This window comes from Chlorocebus sabaeus, chromosome 22 (genome assembly GCF_047675955.1).
Source record: "Chlorocebus sabaeus isolate Y175 chromosome 22, mChlSab1.0.hap1, whole genome shotgun sequence".
NCBI lineage: Eukaryota > Metazoa > Chordata > Mammalia > Primates > Cercopithecidae > Chlorocebus > Chlorocebus sabaeus.
In genome coordinates this window covers 77,696,051-77,717,950 of record NC_132925.1, presented here as the reverse complement: position 1 = coordinate 77,717,950, position 21,900 = coordinate 77,696,051, and the positions used below count along the sequence as shown (strand labels likewise).

Here is a 21,900-nt window from a genome sequence, read left to right as displayed (position 1 = left end):
TTTTTTTTTTAAAGACAGGATCTCATTGTGTTACTTAGGCTGGTGTGCAGTCATGGCTCACTGCAGCCTGACTTCTTGCTGGGCCCAAGTGATCCCGCCTACTTCAGCTTCCCAAGTAGCATGGACCACAGGCATGTGCCACCATGCCCAGTTAATTTTTGTAGAAATAAGGTTTCACCATGTTGCTCAGGCTGGTCTCGAACTTCTGAACTCAAGCTATCCGCCCGCCTTAGCCTCCCAAAGTGCTGGGATTACAGGCATGAGCCACCCAGCCCAACCAATTTTGTGGCATTCTTATTTGCTCTGTGGTGTTAAATACTAATCCCAAACCAGTGTAAGGTTATATTGAGTCATCAAACTTCGTTTTAAGTCGTCACCATTCAAATATATGTAAAAGCATCATCTCAATTTTGCATATTTGGAAATGGGGACCCTGAATAATTAAATGATTTACCCCTTATAGCACCATATGAGACAGAGCTTGAACTTGAATGTTCATTTTCTAATTATTATCTTTTCCACTCCATCATATGTTTTCTCTGATTATGAGATTCTGAAACCCACATTTTCCAGAGAATTGATAGAAAGATCATTAAGCCAAGGATTTTGAACTATGATCAAAGCTACAATGGTGGCAGCCCACCATGCTTTTTTACTGCTAAAGCCTTTAACCAGTTCCTAAAATGCCTCTCTCTGAATCATTCCTGTTGGGTTTTAACCAATATATCAGGAAGACTGGTGCTTTGCCGAGCTTTGGGCAGCCTTGTTTTGCTCTCTCATTCTCTGGTGTCCTTCTGACCAAAGATACGGTCTGAGAGAATTAATATTAATACTTTGTGTTTATATAAAGTAAAATTATAGTGCGCACTGTAATTTTATGGCTAGGTAGGTGGGAAATTGTTAGTCTAAACAAATACACTTTTTAGTAGACCAGCTGTGTTAAGTAAATTAAATTCTGCATAAATCTGAAACAGTACCTCGATTTTCATTTTTATTTATTTATATTTTTTGTAGAGAACTAGTATCGCTATGTTGCCCAGGCTGGGCGCTTGAACTGCTGGCCTCGAACAATCCTCCTGCCTCATCCTCCCAAAATGCTGGGATTCTAGGTGTGAGTCACCTCACCCGGCCTCAATCTTTTCTTTATTTCTTTGTTGCCTTCGGAATGTAAGCTTGAGTAGTTGTGCGTTTCATTGTGGTAAAAAATACACGAAGAGTGAATTGTGTTACAGTGGGATCAGGAATAAAGGAAGATTACACCCTGCATGATGTGGAGCTGTCTGTTGCTAGGGGCTGATGGATGCATTCCTTTCGAGCAGTTTGCTGATGAGGCTGTCTTCTGAGTTGGGTCCCTAAATGGATCTGTTAGATTCACCCTCTTCTTCTTATAGCAGCTGTGGGGTTTGGGTTTTGTTCTTTTCTTTCTTGATTTTTCTTTTTCTGCCCATTTCAAGGAAGACGTTTTTCCAGATGAGCTATATTTTTAGAGCCAGCAAGTGTTTTAAACAGTTGTGATAAAGCACCTTTCTTGGCCCCAAATCAATACAAGTCTTCTCCCCAGAGAAAACTACTATTTGTTTGTGTTATTTTTCCAGACACGAGCTTTCCTTTGCCTTAGATCTATATATTTGTGCATATACACACAGAACACATACACTACTGAGTTATATGACATTTTTAAAGTCAAATGTGATCACAGTGTATTTGTTTTGCAACTTGATTTTCTCCTCTAACAATATATCTTGAGAACTTTCAAGGCTGGTCTTGAACTCCTGGCCTGAAGCAATCCTCCTGCCTCAGCCTCCCAAATTAGTGCCTAATTTCTTCCTTCCCCCTCCATAGGTTCTTTTACCATTCTATGTGTTACACATATCAAGTTTTTCTTCCCCTGATACCATCAATGGTGGGGCAAAGATACTTGTGTATTTGTCTTTGTATTTGCAGCACTTGTGACAAAGTATTAATATTCTGAATAAAGAGCTCCTTAAATAATAAAACAGGAAATCATTAGAAAAAAACTAGGTAAAGATTCTTATTCTTATTGGTTATTTGGGTTTTTTTTTTTTTTTTTTTTTTTGAGACGGAGTTTCACTCTTCTTGCCCAGGCTGGAGTGTAATGGTGCGATCTCGGCTCACTGCAACATCCGGCTCCCCTGTTCAAGCAATTCTCCTGCCTCAGCCTCCTGAGTAGTGAGATTACAGGCGCGTGCCACTGCACCCAGCTGATTTTTTGTATTTTTTAGTAAAGATGGGCTTTCACCGTGTTAGCCAGGGTGGCCTTGATTTCCTGACCTCCTGATCCTCCCAACTTGGCCTCCCAAAGTGCTGGGATTATAGGTGTGAGCCACCACGCCCAGCCTTGTTTGAAAATTTTTAAATGAGAACAGAAGTATCCATCCAATGGTAAAAAATAAGAAGGATCCATAAATCCAGTGTTACGAATAGTATAGGAAAATTGGTGTTCTCCTGCACTGTTGATTAGAGTAAAAAAATGTGTGTAATCTTTTCAGGGGATGGTTTGGCTTGGACTGCTTCTAGATACCTGTCTTAGAGAAGGGACTTTCTGCTCATTGAGGCATGTTTACATATTTTTTTAGAGGGTAGTGATTTTTAACCTTTCTGGCTTGTGGAGCCCTCGAAGATTCCAGTGAAGTCTGTGGTTGTGTACCACATGAGACCAGGGCTGAAAATGGGTCTTTCAGTTCGCGATTGTAGATGGAACCATAGAAGTCTGTCTGATATATGAATTGTTGAAAAGTGATGGACACTGTTCAGTGAATACATGTACCACCCTCAGCAGTCTTTCAGGGGGCTTGCAGTCCTGCTGGAAGCCAGATTCATAGTTCCATAAATTGGTTTTTCCCCTTTCATCAGTCATCTGACCAGAGCTGTTGATTATTTTAAGGGATACTGAATAATAAGAAAAAAAAAAAATCCCAGTGGAGCAATGCGACATCTTTTCCTGTGTGAGAAACGACTCATTCATTCATTCCACAGTTGTTTAATGAGTGCCTATTATGTGCTTAGCTCTGTAAGGACCCTCCCAGTGGGAGAGGTCATGATACAATATCCAGAAGAGCCTCTTGTAAGGGGATCTCCATCAGAAATGATAAGATGACCTCAGGAACAGAAGAGCTGTTTCAAAGAACAGATGTTCTAGACCAGTTGATCCAGCTAACCTTAAAAAGATTTTACTGCGGAGGTTCTCCCAAGGACACTAAAGAGTGTGGTTTGGATTTATAGAACTCAGAAGCATTTGGAAGCCTCCAGTTGTCTTGGATGTGTGTTCTTAGAAATGTTTTGCACCAACCTTTTTCTTACGGAGAAGCATGATGTGGCAACATTCAGCTGTATAGTGCAAACTGCAGTTTTCCAGATAAAAGAGCATAACTTGTTTTTGTGACAAGCTTTCTTGGAGGTCTCTGGCTGGGAGAAGCGGAGGGAATACAACCAACTCTACACCTGTGTTAATTTTGTTTAGCTTAATTGCAAATTCATGACATCATCATTTCCCCCAAAACTTATGACAATATCAGAAATGAGGAAAGAACTCTAATGTGAACTTTGGTTGAGTAAGTAACAAACTATATGTCAGGTTTCTTGTTTTAAAATGGGAGACATATTGCTGATTCCTAGTTGGTTTTGAATGATTTATAACCTTTTATTTGTGGCTGAGTGTTGCAGTCTATGTTGTCATGGAAATTCTATTGAATTTATAGGTCCATTTATCCAAAATGATTTTCCAGACTTCATTTCATGGTGAATCATGTGGCTGTTACTCCCAAGTACAAAGCAATTTCTAAAAAGTTTCATATTACAAAGAGCACAAACACCGTGGTAGTGATTTTTGTGTTTTTGAAATACAAATGAGTTCCAGATGCACCTAGGGACCCCTCCCCCTCCACTGTGTCCAAGGCGTTAAGCTCCACTGCATTTCAGAACCAGCTTTGTATATAAAATAGCCATGCAAGCAAGGAAACGTTGTTTCATTAGAAAAAAAAAAAAGCCATTTCAGTCACCTCAAGAGTAGTTGAAGTTACTGGTTTATGCATAGGGATAAAAGTGCTCTCCTGGCTGGGCGCAGTGGCTCATACCTGTAAACCCAGCACTTTGGGAGGCTGAGGTGGGCAGTTCATGAGGTCAGGAGATCGAGACCATCCTGCTTCACATGGTGAAACCCCATCTCTACTAAAAATTACTATAATTAGCTGGGCGTGATGGCGCATTCCTATAATCCCAGCTACTCAGGAGGCAGAGGCAGGAGACTCACTTGGACTCAGGAGGCGGAGGTTGCAGTGAGCTGAGATCGCGCCACTGCACTCCAGCTTGGTGACAGAGCGAGACTCCGGCTCAAAAAAAAAAAAAAAATCAACTGCTCTTCCAGTTTCAAGCTCCCTCACAGCAGACTTGATCCTCCCCCTCGAAGTTCAGTAGTAGTGTGAAAGGGAAAGAAAAACAAAGTGCTTTACCATGCCCACTGATAATGTTTCATGTTGACAGTGGGTATGGGACAGGGTTTCTGCATCTCAGCACTATGGACATTTTGGGCAGATAATTCTTTTGTTTTGTTTTGTTTTTTTCTGTCAACCTCCAGAGCCTGAGTAGGCGCAGAGAAACTCCCATGATGTGGGGCACTTTTCTATGCATATTGGGGTGTTTAGGCACACCCCTGGCCTCTACGTGCTAGATCAGTGGTCCCCAACCTTTTTGGCATGAGGGACCAGTTTTGTGGGAGACAGTTTTTCCACAGAACCTGTCAGGGATGGCGATGGTTTCAGGATGAGTCAGTTGCATTATATTTATTGTGCACTTTATTTCTATTATTATTACATTGTAATATATAATGAAATAATTTTACAATGTATAGTTGTATAATGTAGAATCGATGGGAGCCCTGAGTGTGTTTTCTTGCAACTAGATGGTCCCAGCCAGGGGTGATGGGAGACAGTGACAGATCATCAGGCATTAGATTCTCATTAGGAGTGTGCAGCCTGGATTCCTCGCATGTGCAGTTCATAATAGGGTTTCTGCTCCTGTGAGAATCTAATGGCGCCACTGATCTGACAGGAAGCAGAGCTCAGTCAGTAATGTGAGCTATGAGGAGCAGCTGTAAATACAGATGAGGGGGTTGGGGACCTCTGCACTAGATGCCTATCACCTGCTCAAAGAGTGACAACCAAAAATGTCTCTGGACGTGGCCATATTTCCACTGGGGTACAGAATCACCCCAGCTTAGGAACACTGCTCTGGAAGCTTTATACTAGGACCCTAGAGAGAACTAACAGGTAGAGTTCATTGCTGATGGGAATTCTGGTCAGGATGTTCTATGGTGGAACAGCTTTAAGTATATGGGCTCTACAAGCAAATGCCTAGATCTTAGTTCCAGAGTTAACTACTTCTTAGACAAGACCTACTATCTCAGCCTTAATTCCCTTTTGTATAAAATAGGAGAAATAAGAGTATCGCCCCTAGAAAATAGTAGTATTGATTTAAGGAATTAATTGATGTAAAGTGTTCAGAATCGGGTACATTTAAGCAACCCTCCTGAGTGCTTTATGCTTGAGGCTGCCTTGGGAAAGGGTAGGCAGGGGCAGTGCTTGGCTCTTGTAATAGTTATTGGGTCTTAGGCTGGAGGGATTCTCTGTATTAAGGCCAGTCGCTGGAACTTGCTCCATCAAGCAGATAAGTTCAATCTGACCATAATGTCAGGTTTAAGGTAGCTTATATTCAATGGAATGAGCGCAAAACAGGAGAGTAAACTCGGCCCTGCTCTGTTTTGGCTTGTTTGTTTGTTTTTAATTGAAGCAGAGTCTCACTGTGTCACCTAGGTTGGAGTGCAGTGATGCAATCATAGCTTACTGCAGCCTTGAACTCCTGGGCTCAAGCGATCCTCCTGCCTCAGCCTCCCGAGTAGCCAGAACTACTGGTGTATGCTATCATGCCCAGCTAATTTTTTATTTTTTTATTTTTTGAGATAAGGTCTCACTGTGTTTCTCAGGCTGGTTTCAAACTTCTTGGTTCCAGGAATCCTCCTGCTTCAGCCCTGTTACTATGTGAGGTTATACTTTTGTTCCTCTTGGTTTCAACAGCACAGGTATTTTGCTATTTCTGTTTATTCATTGTTGAAGTACTGTATGTAAAGGAGAAAAATCACAAAAATATAAGTATACAGCTGATGAATTTTCATATGCTTGTAACCAGTGCCCACATCTGCAAGATAACGTATTAGCACCTGCAGATGTCCTTGTCCAGTTACTACCACCTCTGGGTAACCACTGTGCTGGCTTCTAAGTGCTTTAGTTTTTCCTGTTTTTGTACTTCATTCCAATGAAATCGCACTGGTTTTTTTGTTTGTTTGAATCTGGTTTACCTGGTTCAGCTTTGTTTGTGAGATTTGCCTATATTGTTATCTGTGGTTGTAGTGCATTCCACTAGGTATTTCATTTTGTGTGTCACAATTTGCCTATCCATTCCATTATTGATTAGTGTTTAGGCAGGTTCCAATTTGGGGATATTGCAAATAGCCCTTTCACTAATTTATGTGGTGGTGTTTTTTCTTTCTTGTTTTCCCCCTTTAATATTTAGACATGTAAGTAAATCAGTGGTTCTGACTGCGCCAGACATAGTGGAAGGTCCTTTACTCAAGTTATTTTATTTAATCCTCAGTGTAACCCAGTGACATATTTTTAATTCAGTTTACTCATGGAGATGTTAAGGCTCAGTGAGGGGATAACTGACTTCAATCAGGTCACGTAACTATTAAATAAGAAAGCTATAGCTTACTACCTTCCTTCCTGAGTACACGGTGAAGGTATCCGGACAAGCTATAGCCAGACTCAGCCTACTTCATTTGTGCCCAAACTTACGCTGAGCTATAAGAAATAACTCATGAATCATGCATAGTAAATCACTGAAAAACTTAGCTTACTACTGCAACCAAGAGCCTGAACTCTTCCCTATCAAGGGAAAAGTGCAAACATTTAATATTTATTTGATTAATCAGATGCATCACTGAACCAGAAATCCTGCAAATCAGCTAATAAATAGACATATAACAGAATAAACAAGTTACACACAGAGACTTTTAAAAGAGATCTCAAAAACATCCTGGCACCTGAGTATATGCCTCATAGCCCTAGTGTGCACCTTAGTTTTTTCTGCTCCAAAACTGGGGATTCCTGCTGTAAAGTAGTTGAAGATAATTCCCTGTTACAGGGCAAATGAAAACAGGAAATAATTAAGGATTTGTGTACTCTGTGATTAATGATATTGTATAAAGGAAATGTTTCAGAATGTTTATTTAAATGCCACCTTGCCTGCAAAGATACCCACTACCTATTCTTCTTCAGAGCTTGGTTCTTCTAAAAATATTCTTCCAATGAACACCACACACTGGTTTCTTTGCCATACCCTGTGGCATGACTTACTGGGATGTTGACTGGCCTGTGGAAATGGTTTATTTGAACCTTACTTTAAGTATCCCTTCTGGTCATAAAGAAAGTCATCAGGATATACTCTAAGAGAAAAATGAGAGCTGTTTCATCAGTTTTTACTTATGCAAAGCAAGCGCTTAGTGAAAATGTATTACAACAGCCCTGTGAGGTGTGACTATTACCTCTGTTTCACAGAAGGGGACACTGGGCCTTAGAGATCTCCAGGCTCTTCAATATACAAATCCGTTCTTATTGTATAGCAAATACTCTTAGATCTTCATCTGATACTGGCAACTTTATGGATATTTTTCCGTATGCTGTAAGTGTGTGAACTGGTTTGTGACATGGGCTACATTCTCCGGGGTAGAAACTTGTTAGGAAGAAGTGACAAAAGATGATAGAGTTCGGAGCTCAAAAAAGCTCAAAAAGTAACCGAGCTGCAAAATGGTTTTATAATGTGATACACAGACACACCCAGTAATGATTTTAGGGGATATATTAGTCAGGGTTCTCCAGAGAAAGAGACCCCATAGGATCGATGTCTTTCTCTCTCTCTCTCTCTCTCTCACACACACACACACACACACACACACACACAAACTCTGGCCTATAATTCATTAATTTTAGCTAAGTTACTCTAGCTGAGTTAATATTGCAGTCTTGAGTTCAAACACACACACACACACACACACACACACAAACTCTGGCCTATAATTCATTAATTTTAGCTAAGTTACTCTAGCTGAGTTAATATTGCAGTCTTGAGTTCAAAGGCTGGAAACCTGAGCCCAATCTGTGTTGCAGTGTAGAGGCAGAATTCCTTCCTCTTAAAAAGACCTCAGGTCTTCAGCTGATTGCATGAGACCCACCCACATTATAGAGGGTAATCAGCTTTACTTCTAAGGTCTACTGATTTAAATGTTAATCACATGTAAAAAATACTTTCACAAAAAATAACAATGATCCTTTTAAAAAGTAACTAGGAGTAAAAACTTTGTTCAATAGGAGAAAACAAAATACCCAGAGTGTTTGTGTTATATATTTTAATGTAATATATACAATGTATATTTATCATTTTTCTCCATAATTTAAATGAATAGATCTTCTTTTGTTGGAGTATTAAAATTTTAGGCCAGAGTTACTTAGACAATGGTTTGACTTTCTTGTAGATTAAAGAGAAAGTAATATAATCTGTATTTAGCAGAACCATACCTGGAGTCACTTGGCCATTTCACAGTGATTTTGGCTTGTATTTGCACCTTTCTGAGCATTTACGCCAGCAGTTTAAATTCCTTCATTCTTTCAGTATCTTGAGCCTCCTTGCCACTGATTTTGTTATTTATTCCAAGAGATGGCATGGACTTTGTTAGTGTTTGTGGCTTTATCACTTGGCTGTCCTTGCTTCAAGCCACTTAGAGCTCCCACTCATCTTATTCATTCCAGAAATAAATTACTGGTATTTACAATGGGCAGCACTGTGCTAGGGACACAGCCTTGCACTGCACAGACTTATGTCCTGCGTGCATACATCTTTCTGTCTACAGGCAATGGCAGAATTAGAGTGTAGTGGGTTGAGTGTGTGCCTCCTGGCCTCCTTAATACTAGTCATTACGAAATAATTTTAAAATCATGTTAGATTGGCCGGGCGCGGTGGCTCAAGCCTGTAATCCCAGCACTTTGGGAGGCCGAGACGGGCGGATCACGAGGTCAGGAGATCGAGACCATCCTGGCTAACACGGTGAAACCCCGTCTCTACTAAAAATACAAAAAAATTAGCCGGACGTGGTAGCGGCGCCTGTAGTCCCAGCTACTCGGGAGGCTGAGGCAGGAGAATGGCGTGAACCTGGGAGGCGGAGCTTGCAGTGAACTGAGATCCGGCCACTGCACTCCAGCCTGGGCGACAGAGCAAGACTCCGTCTCAAAAAAAAAAAAAAAAAAAAAAAAAACATGTTAGATTAAGAGCTTATTTTACAAAAACCTTAACTCTGTCATCATACTATGCATGTTGTCAAAAAAGCAGAACTGGCAGATTCACTGTATTTGGATGTTTACTTTGCCTTCACTTCACATCTTTATTCTTAGGCAGCTGTTTCTTGTCCACTACCACGTTCCCAACTGGCAGGTTAACACCAAGCTTGATTAGAAAATTACATTTCCACCTCTTCAGTTCTGTTGTCTGCTGCCTCCTATGTGATTTTTAATTCTGCTGTTGCCTTTTTGGTTACCCTCCTTATCTCGTCCTGTTTATGTCTCATCTCCATCTGTTCTTTTCTGTAGCTTTTGCCTGTGTGTTCTTCCACTTTAATAAAAATCCCCAGCAGTATCCTGGAAATATCTACTGAGTCTTTCAGTAGATTGCCTTCCCCCTGAGCTATCTGCGTGCTGTTTCCTTCCTTACTCCATCATGATTTTTTTTCTTGGGCCATGTGTAGGGGACATGTGGGAGAAATCGCTTTTTGAGAGGAAATAAAACGTAGAGCTTTCTAAATCTGCATGGAAGTTACTGTTGGGTTTTCTACTTTCATGTTGGGATCATTTCCTTTTGCTTCCGTGATCACAGCAACCAGGGAGCTGACTTAGGCTCACAACTCTAACATTAGACAATAAAAAGTTTACCTTCTGGAAAATGCCCCCTCCTGCCCATTGCCTATATAAATGTAGGTTTTGTTTAATAGATGCCTCACTTGACCATGAGCCATTCATTGCCTTATGCTTTTATTTCGTGATACACTCCCTCAACTTTGGCACTCAGAAATGAAGTTAACCTTGTCTCATTAATGATATTTTAGTCTTCCTAAGTACAGACTGTATCTTCATCTGTCATGGTGCCGTACAGAGAACAGGCATTAAGCAATACTCCTGCCAACTGGAAGGAAGCACAGTGATTAAGACCTTGAACTCTGAGATTGGAAAGACAATTGTGAAAGATAATTTTTCTGTCCCAACCCCACTTTCCTTCCTTAGGAGCTTTGTAAATTTGAAATTATGAATTTTGTAAATCCTTGGCTTCCTTGCCTATAAAATGAGAATCGTACTAGTACCTACCTCACTGAGCATCAATGAATCGTAGTACAGTACCTGGCAGATAGTAAGCACTTACTAAAAGTTTGAAAAAACATTAATAATGTTTTAATATCATTAAAAATTAATATTTGAACAACAGTAATAGTATCAAAGGCTCAGGATTTCAGATTTGTTGCCTTCTGTTCATTCAACTTAACATGGACAGTGATACATATTGGAAACCAGAGATATGCACATTTGTAAAGTCAAATTGCAACTGGAGTTATTTTAAATGTAAGGGAAAAGTTGCACAAGGCAGGAAAAAAGGGAAGCTAGGTGGGCATTTTGTTGTGACTTTGTTTGTATGACACTCGTACCTTACAACAGTGGAGCATTGACTGTTGTCAATCCTGTACTCACAATGTCCTTTTCACCTCCCTCCCATTACTTGGTAGTATTGGGATTCATGCAGGCATTTGCCATATATGTATTTTAGAACATGCTTCCTGGTCGATGATGATGCTTTTAATGTGATTTGTTTTGCCCCTGTAAAATTCCATTTTCCAAATGTCAAGTTATGCTATATGATACTCTAGGTTATCCATCACCTTGATCTGGCTAGAAAAACGCGTGGAGGGTTTTGCAGTCAAGCCATTCCACAGGTAGAGTTGAATGATCCATTTGGGCTAACGACTCTCACTTACGACTTTGAAAAATTTAGCAGAACTGGTCCCATGATTGTGCCCTGGTGCAAGCAGTCTATCAGTGTCTTTTTAATTGAGTTTCATATAGTTTGCTTCTGTGCTTGAGCATATATATATGTGTGTGTGTGTGCGCGCGTGTGTGTGCGTGTATTATATATATAATATATATTATCTCCTATCTCATGGAACTCTACATAATGAAGGAATGTCTGCTTATAGAGGGTTGATTCAACTTTCCTTCCCTTGCAAAAGAGAGGCCTGATTGGAATAGATTCATCGACCTTTAAGCTATATAGTTTTCTTAAAGAATCACGTCCAAAGTATTCTATTTCAACTGTGTTTGGAAAATATTGAGTTAAAGTTATTAAATCTTCAAATAACCTTTGAACCAGGACTTAAATGGCCAACTCTAGGGCTAGGGTAGGGAAAATACAGGATGAGCCCAAAACATCTGTGCCTGATAGGAAGTGCTAAAAAATAAAAAATTAGGAGAACGTGGCAGACTGACAGGGACATTCTTTTGAAGGGTCTCCTACTGGGCAAATCTGGGACAATCTGAGCATCAAAATACATAATGTTAGTAATGGAATCTGATAATGGATTGAATAAATAGAAACAAAAATAAACAAGTCCATATGGGTGTAAATGAATGCATGAATAAGTGAATAAACCGCAGTGCAGGGAAAGCGATTCCTTACTCTAGAATGCCATTAATGAATATAGAAGGAATGGTGGAGTTAGAAAGTCACAAAGGATACCAAACTAGTGAGTCAACTTTAAATGAGGAGCAGGATTTTTATCTCATGTTTAAGTATCTCTCTACAAAGTACTTTTTAATTATGAAAGGAAAATTAATAACTTTATAGTGGAGAAACTCAATAGATAGCACTGTAGCTATATGATCAAGATAAATACCTCCAATAGCGGGATAAACCCATATAAATGTGCTGCTGATATAATGCACTGAGAAGATATAATTTTTTTTTTGAGACGGAGTCTCACTCTGTTGCCCAGACTGGAGTGCAGCGGCACAATCTCGATTCATTGCAACCTCCGCCTTCTGGGTTCAAGTGATTCTCCTGCCTCAGCCTCCCAAGTAACTGGGATTACAGGCACCTGCCACCACGCCCAGCTAATTTTTGTATTTTTGTAGAGACAGGGTTTCACCATGTTGGCCAGGCTGGTCTCAAACTCCTGACCTCAAGTGATCCACCCGCCTTGGCCCCACAAAGTGCTGGGATTACAGGCGTGAGCCACCGCGCCCGGCCAAGAGACCTCAATTCTATGAATTTTCTGCTCTGTATACTTCAAATTGTCAGAGTAAAGAAAGAGGCTGAGTAACTGTTCCAGATGAAGATGGGGTTGGAAGAGGTCAGTATAAAAAAGACATGACAACTAAATACAGAGTTTGATCCTAGATTGAATTCTGGACTGAGAACCAGAAAATGATCTGTAATGGACTTTTTTTGGGCACTTGCCAAAACTTGAAAATGGTCTGTGAATTGGATAATAGCATTGTATTAATGTGAAGTTTGCTAATTCTAATGATTATTCTGTGATTATGTAAGAGAATGTCCTTATTCTTAGAAATTACACACTTAAGTATTTAGTGGTAAAGGGGGCTATTATCTCCCATTTGCTCCCAAATGATTGAAGAAAAAAAGTGTGTGTGTGTGTGTGTGTGTGTATACAGAAAGAGAGCAAATGAGGTATAGTATAAATAATTGGTGATACTGGGTAAAGGAGATAGGGAACAGTTAATCCCTTTATTGCTGAATTTTCCAGATTTTTTTTTTCTTGTTTCTTTTTTCTTTCTTTTTGAGACAGGATCTTGCTCTGTTGCTCAGGCTGGAGCTCATTGGAGCCATCAGTAACCTCAATAGCCTCAGCCTCCTGGGCTCTAGCAGTCCTCTCACCTCAGTCTCCTGAATAGCTGGGACTACAGTTACCACTCCTGGCTAACTTTGTAGAGATGAGGTCTCACTTTGTTGCCCAGGCTGGCCTCCAACTCCTGTTCTCAAGCAGTCCTCCCACTTGGACCTCCCAAAGTGCTGGGGTTACATGCATGAGCCACACTGCGCCTGGCCCCAGATCTTTTCTTCAGCTTATGTACGCCACGTTTGTTCATAGAAGGATTGCTGTAGAGTGAGCATCATTTAGATTAACATTACTAGAAAGAACACACGTGGGGGAATATTGAAGGGAGGGCTCTGGGATCTAGAGCCCAGAATGTTGAAGGGAGGGCTCTGGCCACAGCTCATTTTGAGGGTAAAATTAATGGTAACTACCCCAAATACCTTCCAAGGTGTTTCCAGCCTCTGTCCAAACTTAGCCATCACCACCGCTGACAAAATATGTTTCAGTTTACGCAAGTCCAATTCATTCAGCAAAACCTCATCTACTTGCTCTTATATTTTAGACAGCTTCAGATATTACCATAATTCAGTAGGCTACAACTTGAAAAAATAGTAAGAAAAATAGATATTTCAGACCTGTGCTGCTGTCTTTTTTATGAGACATTTTATTATCCAGATGGGTGGGGCCATGACTCAAACACATTTTCTAAAATTGCATTTTTTTTACCCACTTGTAAATGAAAATGCCCTTGAAGAGGTCTTAAAGTATTTTGTATCACACATTATTCAGGTGATGCATTAAACAATGCTGCCCCTGCACGTGGGCTGAAGTATAAGAAAGCCTTCTGTGAACCTACTTAATTTGGAAGCCTGAGTTTTAAAAAGAAAGTGAAGTGTAATTTTCTGAATACACCTGTGTGAAGTTTCTTTCTTGGGTTAGTAGTATTGTACCCAAAGCAATTCACCTAATATTAAACCATTCTAATCTGCACCTTATTGAATGAATTTTTCTCTAAAAATTCATGATGTCTAAAGCTGTCCAAACCGTAAGAAAACACATTTGTAAGAAACTGCCAGAATTGGTGCAAATTCACAGTCTTAAGAAAAAGAATTATCTTTAAGAAAGAAAATTCTCCAAAAGAAACTGTCCATCCTTCTCCCATCTACTTAGGTATCAGAATTTTTCTAGGAAGTGTCCTGATTTGGGCTACCTGATTTCCCTCTTCACAAAAGAAATGCCATTTGTATTCTTAGCGTTTGAGTTAATTCAGTCGTCAGAACTCTGTTTACCTTTGACCTATACTTAGCTTTTCCTGCTGGGACTTTATTGTTCAATGTCAAATCTCTCAATCTCCCTGGGGTGTGATTGTTCAGTCTATTGCAGAAAATAGCATCATGCCTTTTGGAAAAGTGGGGAAATAGAGGTCATGAAAGAACTAATTATATAGAAGATAGAATTTTCTGTAAGGAGTAGCATCATTCTAGATGATTCAGTGGAATCATACTCTTACTAGAAATTTTAAGATGTTTGCCAAATGTTAATCTTAACATATGATGATAATGATGATGACCAGGCCCAGTGGTTCATGCCTGTAATCTCAACACTTTGGGAGGCCAAGGTGGGCGGATTGCTTGAGCTCAGTTGTTCTAGACCAGCCTGGGCAGCATAATGAGACCCCACCTCTAAAAATATGTATAAAAATTAGCCCGATATGGTAGTGTACACCTGTAGTCTTAGCCGCTTAGGAGGCTGAGGTGGGAGGATCGTTTGAGCCCTTGAGGTCAAGGCTGCAATGAGCCATGATCATGCCACTGCATTCCAGCCTGGGTGACAAAATGAGACCCTATCTCAGAAAAAAATATATATGGTGATGATGATGGTGATTTGTTGAGCATTAATAAGGTCTAACCATGCTGCTTCATGTTACACACTACGTTAACTTATTTGAGCCTCAGAATTACCCCAGTAAATGAAAATCCTTGACTTTATGCCTAAGAAAGAAAACTGGTACTTGCAAGTAAATGAGGAAGCTGGAATAGGAACCCAGGTCGTTTTTTTTTTTTTTTTTTTTTTTTTTTTTCTTATCAGTATGGAGGCTTTTGGGGATACCCAATGGTTCATTTTTGTTGTCTATATCTTTTTTTTTTTTTTTTTTTTTTTTTGAGACAGAGTTTCGCTCTTGTTGCTCAGGCTGGAGTGCGATGGCGCGACCTTGTCTCACCACAACCTCCGCCTCACAGGTTCAAGTGATTCTCCTGCCTCAGCCTCCCGAGTAGCTGGGATTACAGGCATGCACCACCATGCCCGGCTAATTTTGTATTTTTAGTTGAGACGGAGTTTCTCCATGTTGGTCAGGCTGGTCTCAAACTCCCGACCTCAGGTGATCCGCCCACCTCGGCCTCCCAAAAGTGCTGGGATTACAGGCATGAGCCACCGCGCCCAACTGTTCTCTGCGTCTTGTTAAATGTCAAAGTGTGTGCAAGCATTAAAGTTGTATAATGATCCTGAGTTGACTTACCTATGTACTGCTTTTCACATAAGAAATTCTAGTCAGGCCCAGTGGCTCACACTTGTAATCCCAGTGCTTTGGGAGGCTGAGGCATGCAGACTGCTTGAGGCCAGGAGTTTGAAACCAGCCTGGACACCAACGCAAAACCCTGTCCTTACAGCAAATACACAAATTAGCTGGGTATTGTGGCATGCACCTGTAGTCCCAGCTACTCAGGGGGCTGAGGGGGGAGAATCTATTGAGCTTAGGAGATGGAGGCCCCTCCATTCTAGCCTCGGCCACAGAGTGAGAGTGATAGTGAGTTTTTTTGTTTGTCTCAAAAAAAAAAAAAAAAAAAAAACCCGTAATGCTAGCCAAATGTAAGAGAAGATATTTAAGGTTGAGAAGAAAGCACATGGATTTTGGATTCTCTCTGATGTATAATATTAGGTAAATTAACATCAAATTTCTGAAGCACTATTTTCTCATCTATAGCTGAGTATAGTAATTTCTGCCCTAATTTTTTTTTTTTTTTTTTTTTTTTTTTGAGACAGAGTCTTGCTCTGTTGCCCAGGCTGGAGTGCAGTGGTACGATCTCGGCTCACTGCAAGCTCCGCCTCCCGGGTTCACGCCATTTTCCTGCCTCAGCCTCCCAAGTAGCTGAGACTACAGGCGCCCGCCAACGCGCCCGGCTAATTTTTTGTATTTTTAGTAGAGACAGGGTTTCACTGTGTAAGCCAGGATGGTCTCAATCTCCTGACCTTGTGATCCACCCGCTTCGGCCTCCCAAAGTGCTGGGATTACAGGCTTGAGCCACCACACCCGGCCACTGCCCTGATTTTTTTACAAGGCTTTATAAGAGGATTAAGCAAAATAATGTGTGGGTTAGCTTTTTACAAAAAGGTGGTTAACTCCATTAAAATTTTGCTTCTTAATTGGGAAATTACACTATGACCTGGGTATTAGAAAATTAGAAGGCATTGGTTTTACTTATTTTGGGTGGCATGAATGCATTGTAGTTATGTGAAAAGATGGGATACATTCTGAAGTATCTAGGGGTAAAATGACATGATGTCTAGGTTCATTCTAAAATATGTTAGCAAAGGGCCGAGTGTGGTGGCTCACGCCTGTAAGCCCAACACTTTGGGAGGCCAAAGCGGGCAGATCACTTTAGGTTAAGAGTTCAAGACCAGCCTGGCCAACATGGTGAAAGCCTATCTCTACAAAAATACAAAAATTAGCTGAGCATGATGGCAGGTGCCTGTAATCCCAGCTACTCAGCTGAGGCAGGAGAATTGCTTGAATCTGGGAGGCGGAGGTTGTTGTGAGCTGAGATTGCATCACTGCAGTCCAGCCTGGGCAACAGAGTGATACTTTATCTTTAAAAAAAAAAAAAAAAAGTTAGCAAAGGAAAAATACGGATAGGTGAAAATATTTGGCAAAATCTTAGCAACTGGGGAATATACATTTATGGTACTGGTCTCTCAACTTTTTATTTATGTTTGAAAATTTTCCTAATACATTTTTTTAATTGTTCTTACAGATGCAGATTTTCTTTTACAATCCAGATGACTTTGACAGCTTTCAAACCGCAATTTCTGAGAACAGAATAATCGGAGCCATGGCCATATTTTTTCAAGTAAGTTAACAGTGGCTGAAGTACTTCAACCAAAGAATTCTTTGAGTATTTTTTTTTAATTCATCGAATTGTTCCATGTTTAATGAATGCATCTGTTTTCTAGTTCACACCTGTCCAAATGAAAGATATTTCATATTGTCTAATGTGTGATTTAAAATGTAAATAAGTATGTTTAGAAACATAATGAAAATTTTTGCATGAATTATTCTGATTTTATTGCTACTTGACTGGTGCACAGATTGAAGAACACATTTATCATCTAAGTTACTTTGTCGCTGAAGCATTTTGAACAGGTTCTTTCAGCATATTAAGAGACTGATATAAAAAAAGGTGGGTTTTTTGAGCAACTTTAAAATTTGACATTACTTGCAAGTAGGTTAATAAATAGCATCAGTCACTTTTCTAAAGAGACCCCCTCTCTTTCCCTCTCAGAAATCCCCATAGTAACTAAAGTGTTTCTTGCAACTATCTCTGTGTTGGTACATTTATGAACTCTTATCCTTCCGTCCTCTCTTTTAATATGACTGTGTTAATGAATGCGTATAACTCAGTGTTGATTCTGCACCTAGAATCCCAGCGTTGCATCCTTCGATAAAATAATGCTGTTCAGGCTTTTTAATAAGTCAAATCAAAGTAGTGTTGATCAGTGAGTGCCTTGACCAACTTGCCTGTAGGAGACCTTGGTGCTTTTTAGTGTGGAAGGTAGTCTGAGTAGTAGGCATCTGAGTTGTCTTTCAATCTTAAAGTTGACCTAGCGACTACATAAAGGTGTTCATTTCACCAATGAGTCTCTGTTGGTTGTTGGATGTCTTTTTGACAACTAAAGGGATGTTAAAGACATAAGAGCCTTCTCCAACACGTCTTTAACATCTGCCTTTTTGAGCAAGTTTGTCATTGAGGTGGAGCCATTCTTGTTTGGAGTATGTTAATTTCACCACCCTTTTCAATGGGTGACACATGAGTGACAGTTTTCTCCCTTTTAACTACCTTTCTCCCTTTTCTCAAGAGAGGTAAAGGCTCAAGTGAGAGATCAGATATGAAAATTTGAAAAGCTTGATATTCTACCTAGAATAAGAACAATGGTTGTCATTGTTGATTATGGCACTGCTTTTCAAACAGTGGGTTCTATCTTACTGTCGAGCCATGAAATGATTTCAGTAAGTTCTGATCAGCATTTTAAAAACAATGACATAGTATTATATAGAATAGGAAATAAGTCAGAAAATATCAGTAAAATATAGTACAGGTAAATATATTTATAGAATTTGTTTATGCATAATAAACATACTGGGTGTGTGCTGGATCATGATATAATGTGTATTGCTTACTGTGCATCGTGGTCAAGTATTTTGGAAGTTGTCTGTTTGTGCTATGTATTGGCCTAATTTGACCATTGTTCTCCAGCACCTCTCTTTTTCCTGATTACTTTTCATGAACACAATAGAGCATAGTGTTTTAAGAGCTTATTCAGAGTCAAGATACTTGCTTTTGAATTCCACGATTTTCTACTGCATAATGGTAATGTAGTTATTTAAACTTTTCAATCTCAGTATCCTTATCTGTGAAGTAGAGCGAACAGCTAATACATCATCATGTAGATTGTAGTGGTGATTAGAGGAGTTCCTAGTATACTCCTGGAACGTAGCGGACACTTGGAAATTGCCAAATAATATGCATCTATAGCCCTCCATGTTTCTGTGGGATGGAGACCCTGGTATACATACTATCTTTTTATGAACAGACGTATGTTCTGGACACTGCCCTGTTGGCAGATGACTTGAGTTCTGTCTGGACCTCTTCTGTTCCTTTTTTTTTTTTTTTTTTTTTTTTTTTTTTTTTTTTTTTTTTTTTTTTTTGAGATAGAGTTTTGCTCTTGTTGTGCCCAGGCTGAAGTGCAATGGCGCGATCTCAGCTCACCGCAACCTCCGCCTCCCGGGTTCAAGCATTTCTCCTGCCTCAGCCTCCCGAGTAGCTGGGATTACAGGTACGTGCTACCATGCCCGGCTAATTTTTTTTTTTTTTTTGTATTTTCAGTAGAGGCAAGGTTTCTCCATGTTGGTCAGGCTGGTCTTAAACTCCCAACCTCATGTGATCCACCTGCCTCGGCCTCCCAAAGTGCTGGGATTACAGGTGTGAGCCACTGTGCCCAGCCCGCTTCTGTTCTTAAACTGTGATTGGTTTGCATTTGGTAGCACTGGGACCACACATACTGCTCTTAAACAATTCCCACTTGCCCGGCTAACACCTGGTTTTCTGTCATTGTTCCCTTGGTATGCTGTTTTTCATGCAGCTGGACCTCTCTGCTCCTGTGGCCCTGCAATCAGATCCACCCTCACTTCCTTCTGTGTTGCGCCCACCTATGCCCAGACCGACAAGATTCTACTTCATCGGGAACCTTTCTTAAAAGAAAATTTTAAAAAAAGCTTTTTAACGTTTTTATGAGTACTGTATGGACAGTTTACAGCATGCTCTACCCAAACACTTTCTGTTTCTTTCAGCTCTATAAACTCTTGTTAAATATAAGACCAATTAGAATTTTAGGCAGGCAAGACACATTGGTGTGCACAACAAAATACCTCACTGTGAAATCTAGGTTTTGAATTTTTAAAGTATTTCGAGGACACGACTACTAGTTTGCATATAAAGATATTTAATGTGCACTTCATTTCTTAGGTCCTTTTCTACGTTTGGCTTGCTATCCTATAGACACAAATTGGAGGTCAGATGATAAAAAACAGAACATAATTTTACATAGATAGCAGCTGTATTAAGCTGCTTCCTTTGTCTTTCTTATTTATTTAGAGACAAGTCTCCCTGTTGGCCAGGCGGAAGTATAGTGGTACAGTTGTGGCTCACTACAGCCTCCAACTCCTGGGCTCAAGGGGATCCTCCTGCAAGAGCCTCCCGAGTAGCTGGGACTGCAGGTGCAGACCACCACGTCTGGCTAATTTTCTTATTTTTTTGTGGAGACGAGGTCTTGCTTTGTGGCCCAGCCTAGTCTGGAACTCCTGGGCTCAAGTGATCTTCCTGCCTCAGCCTGCTAAAGTGCTGGGATTATAGGCGTCAGACACTGCGCCCGGCCCCTTTGTCTTTCTTGTAAGCACGCATGTGCTTATGTGCTTGAATTCTCACTATGTCATGCAATGCAAATAAAAAAAATTGTTATTTGAATTTGGCATTCTAGTTAGATCTCACTTTTAGATTTTTTTGCTTTCTATAAGAATGATAAATTTGAGAGTTTGATATTTCTTCCCAAAATAGAGAAATCTTGGTATATATTTCCAAATTCAAACCTGGCATCTTACATTTTGGTATTGAAGAAGGTTTTGTCATCTACCTATTCAACATCTATTCGATGCCAGGAATAGTACTAGTTGCTATGTTAAACATAATACTTCTCCTGTGCACTAGAACCTCAGTGTCATGGTCCCACAAATAACAGCCAAAAAGAGTTGAACTCCTCTACTTGTAAAAAAGCTATACTCTAACTTGGTGCTTATGAACCCACATATTCATTATTCAGAGTGACACAAAGAGAATGACCCAAAAGCCCAGGCCTAGGCAAGGCCAAGTTCTGCAGAAATACCAGTAGTCCGGATGCTAATTTACTTCATATACTAGAATAATTTTTTTTTTACCATTTCAATTTTTCACTGTCTGTGCTGCTTTTTTTGTTCTCAACATGTGCCCATTATTCCTGGTAATTTTGGCTTTCTCTCTGCCTTTGCTGTGCTTAGATACGATGAAGTTCATAATGTTGCCCTCTAAAAAGCACCCAAATAGGCACCAACCTAGCAGACATATGGTTGTCCAATGAACCCTTACATTGGCCTAGACTGGGAGTTAATTGCACTTTGCCCTATTGTGGCTTAGAGGCATGATTTGTTGAATCTACACAGTGTTTATGATTCTTTTATTCAGTTAAGTATGGAAGGTTTTACACAAAATGTCTTGATGATGTCGCAGTAATCGAGATCTGTCTAGTGGCTACTTTGGAGGGAGTGCACATTCCCATTGCAACGAAATCATCGAGCGGTCTTATTCATGTGTTCACATCAACATGATGTTAAGATCATGATGCCTGGCCTGGATCCCAGTAACTCTGAATGGCAGCTGATATATTTTGGTAACAGATAAGAGTTGAAGGTCAGTCTCAGTGCTGAAAGTTGGTGAGCCAGGTCTGCCCTTGAGGCACGGGTGAGGGAAGGAAGAACCACCTCCATGTGTGGAAGACGGTGAATCAGGGCAGCCACATCTTGGCCCAGACGGCTCTAGAAGGTGTGCTCCCTTTGTAGCCACTGGTAAGTGGAATATTGTAACTTTCCAACATGTGGTAGTAATGTGTCTGGAGGAAGGATCACCTTTTTCTAGATCACGCGGATCACCTTTGGGCTTGTTCCCTATCGAAAGCACAGGGGAACAGGCAAGAGTGAAATTCACTTTTAAAGGATTAAAAACATAAATTTAAAATTTAAAAAATTGTCAAGGGATAGAGGTATTTGTTGTTAAAACACTCAAGAGAATAAATACTTGTTTAGTTAATTTATATAAGTACAAAAACTAAAATAATTTTTTATTTGTTAAAGTAAAACTTCTCTACTATTAACCTAATTTTAATGCCTGTGAAAATATAAAATATCAGAAGTTATTATTTCATTGGTGCAATAGTAATCGTGGTTTTTGCCATTACTTTTTTGTTTTTTTTTTCCATTTTGTGGAGAATGGGGTCTCACTATATTGCCCAGGCAAGTCTTGAACTCCTGGGCTCAAGCTATC

At 40.1% G+C, this 21,900-nt stretch overlaps 1 protein-coding gene across 2 annotated transcripts in view; it reads left to right on the top strand.

Moving 5' to 3' along the window:
• The window catches only part of PTPRG (protein tyrosine phosphatase receptor type G), a 747,279-nt gene that overhangs the window by 512,341 nt on the left and 213,038 nt on the right, over nucleotides 1-21,900 (top strand). For both annotated transcript variants that reach the window (XM_073009981.1, XM_073009980.1), the window contains exon 5: nucleotides 17,029-17,124. In XM_073009981.1, the coding sequence (XP_072866082.1) occupies nucleotides 17,029-17,124 (96 nt within the window). The remainder of the gene's footprint in view (nucleotides 1-17,028; nucleotides 17,125-21,900) is intronic.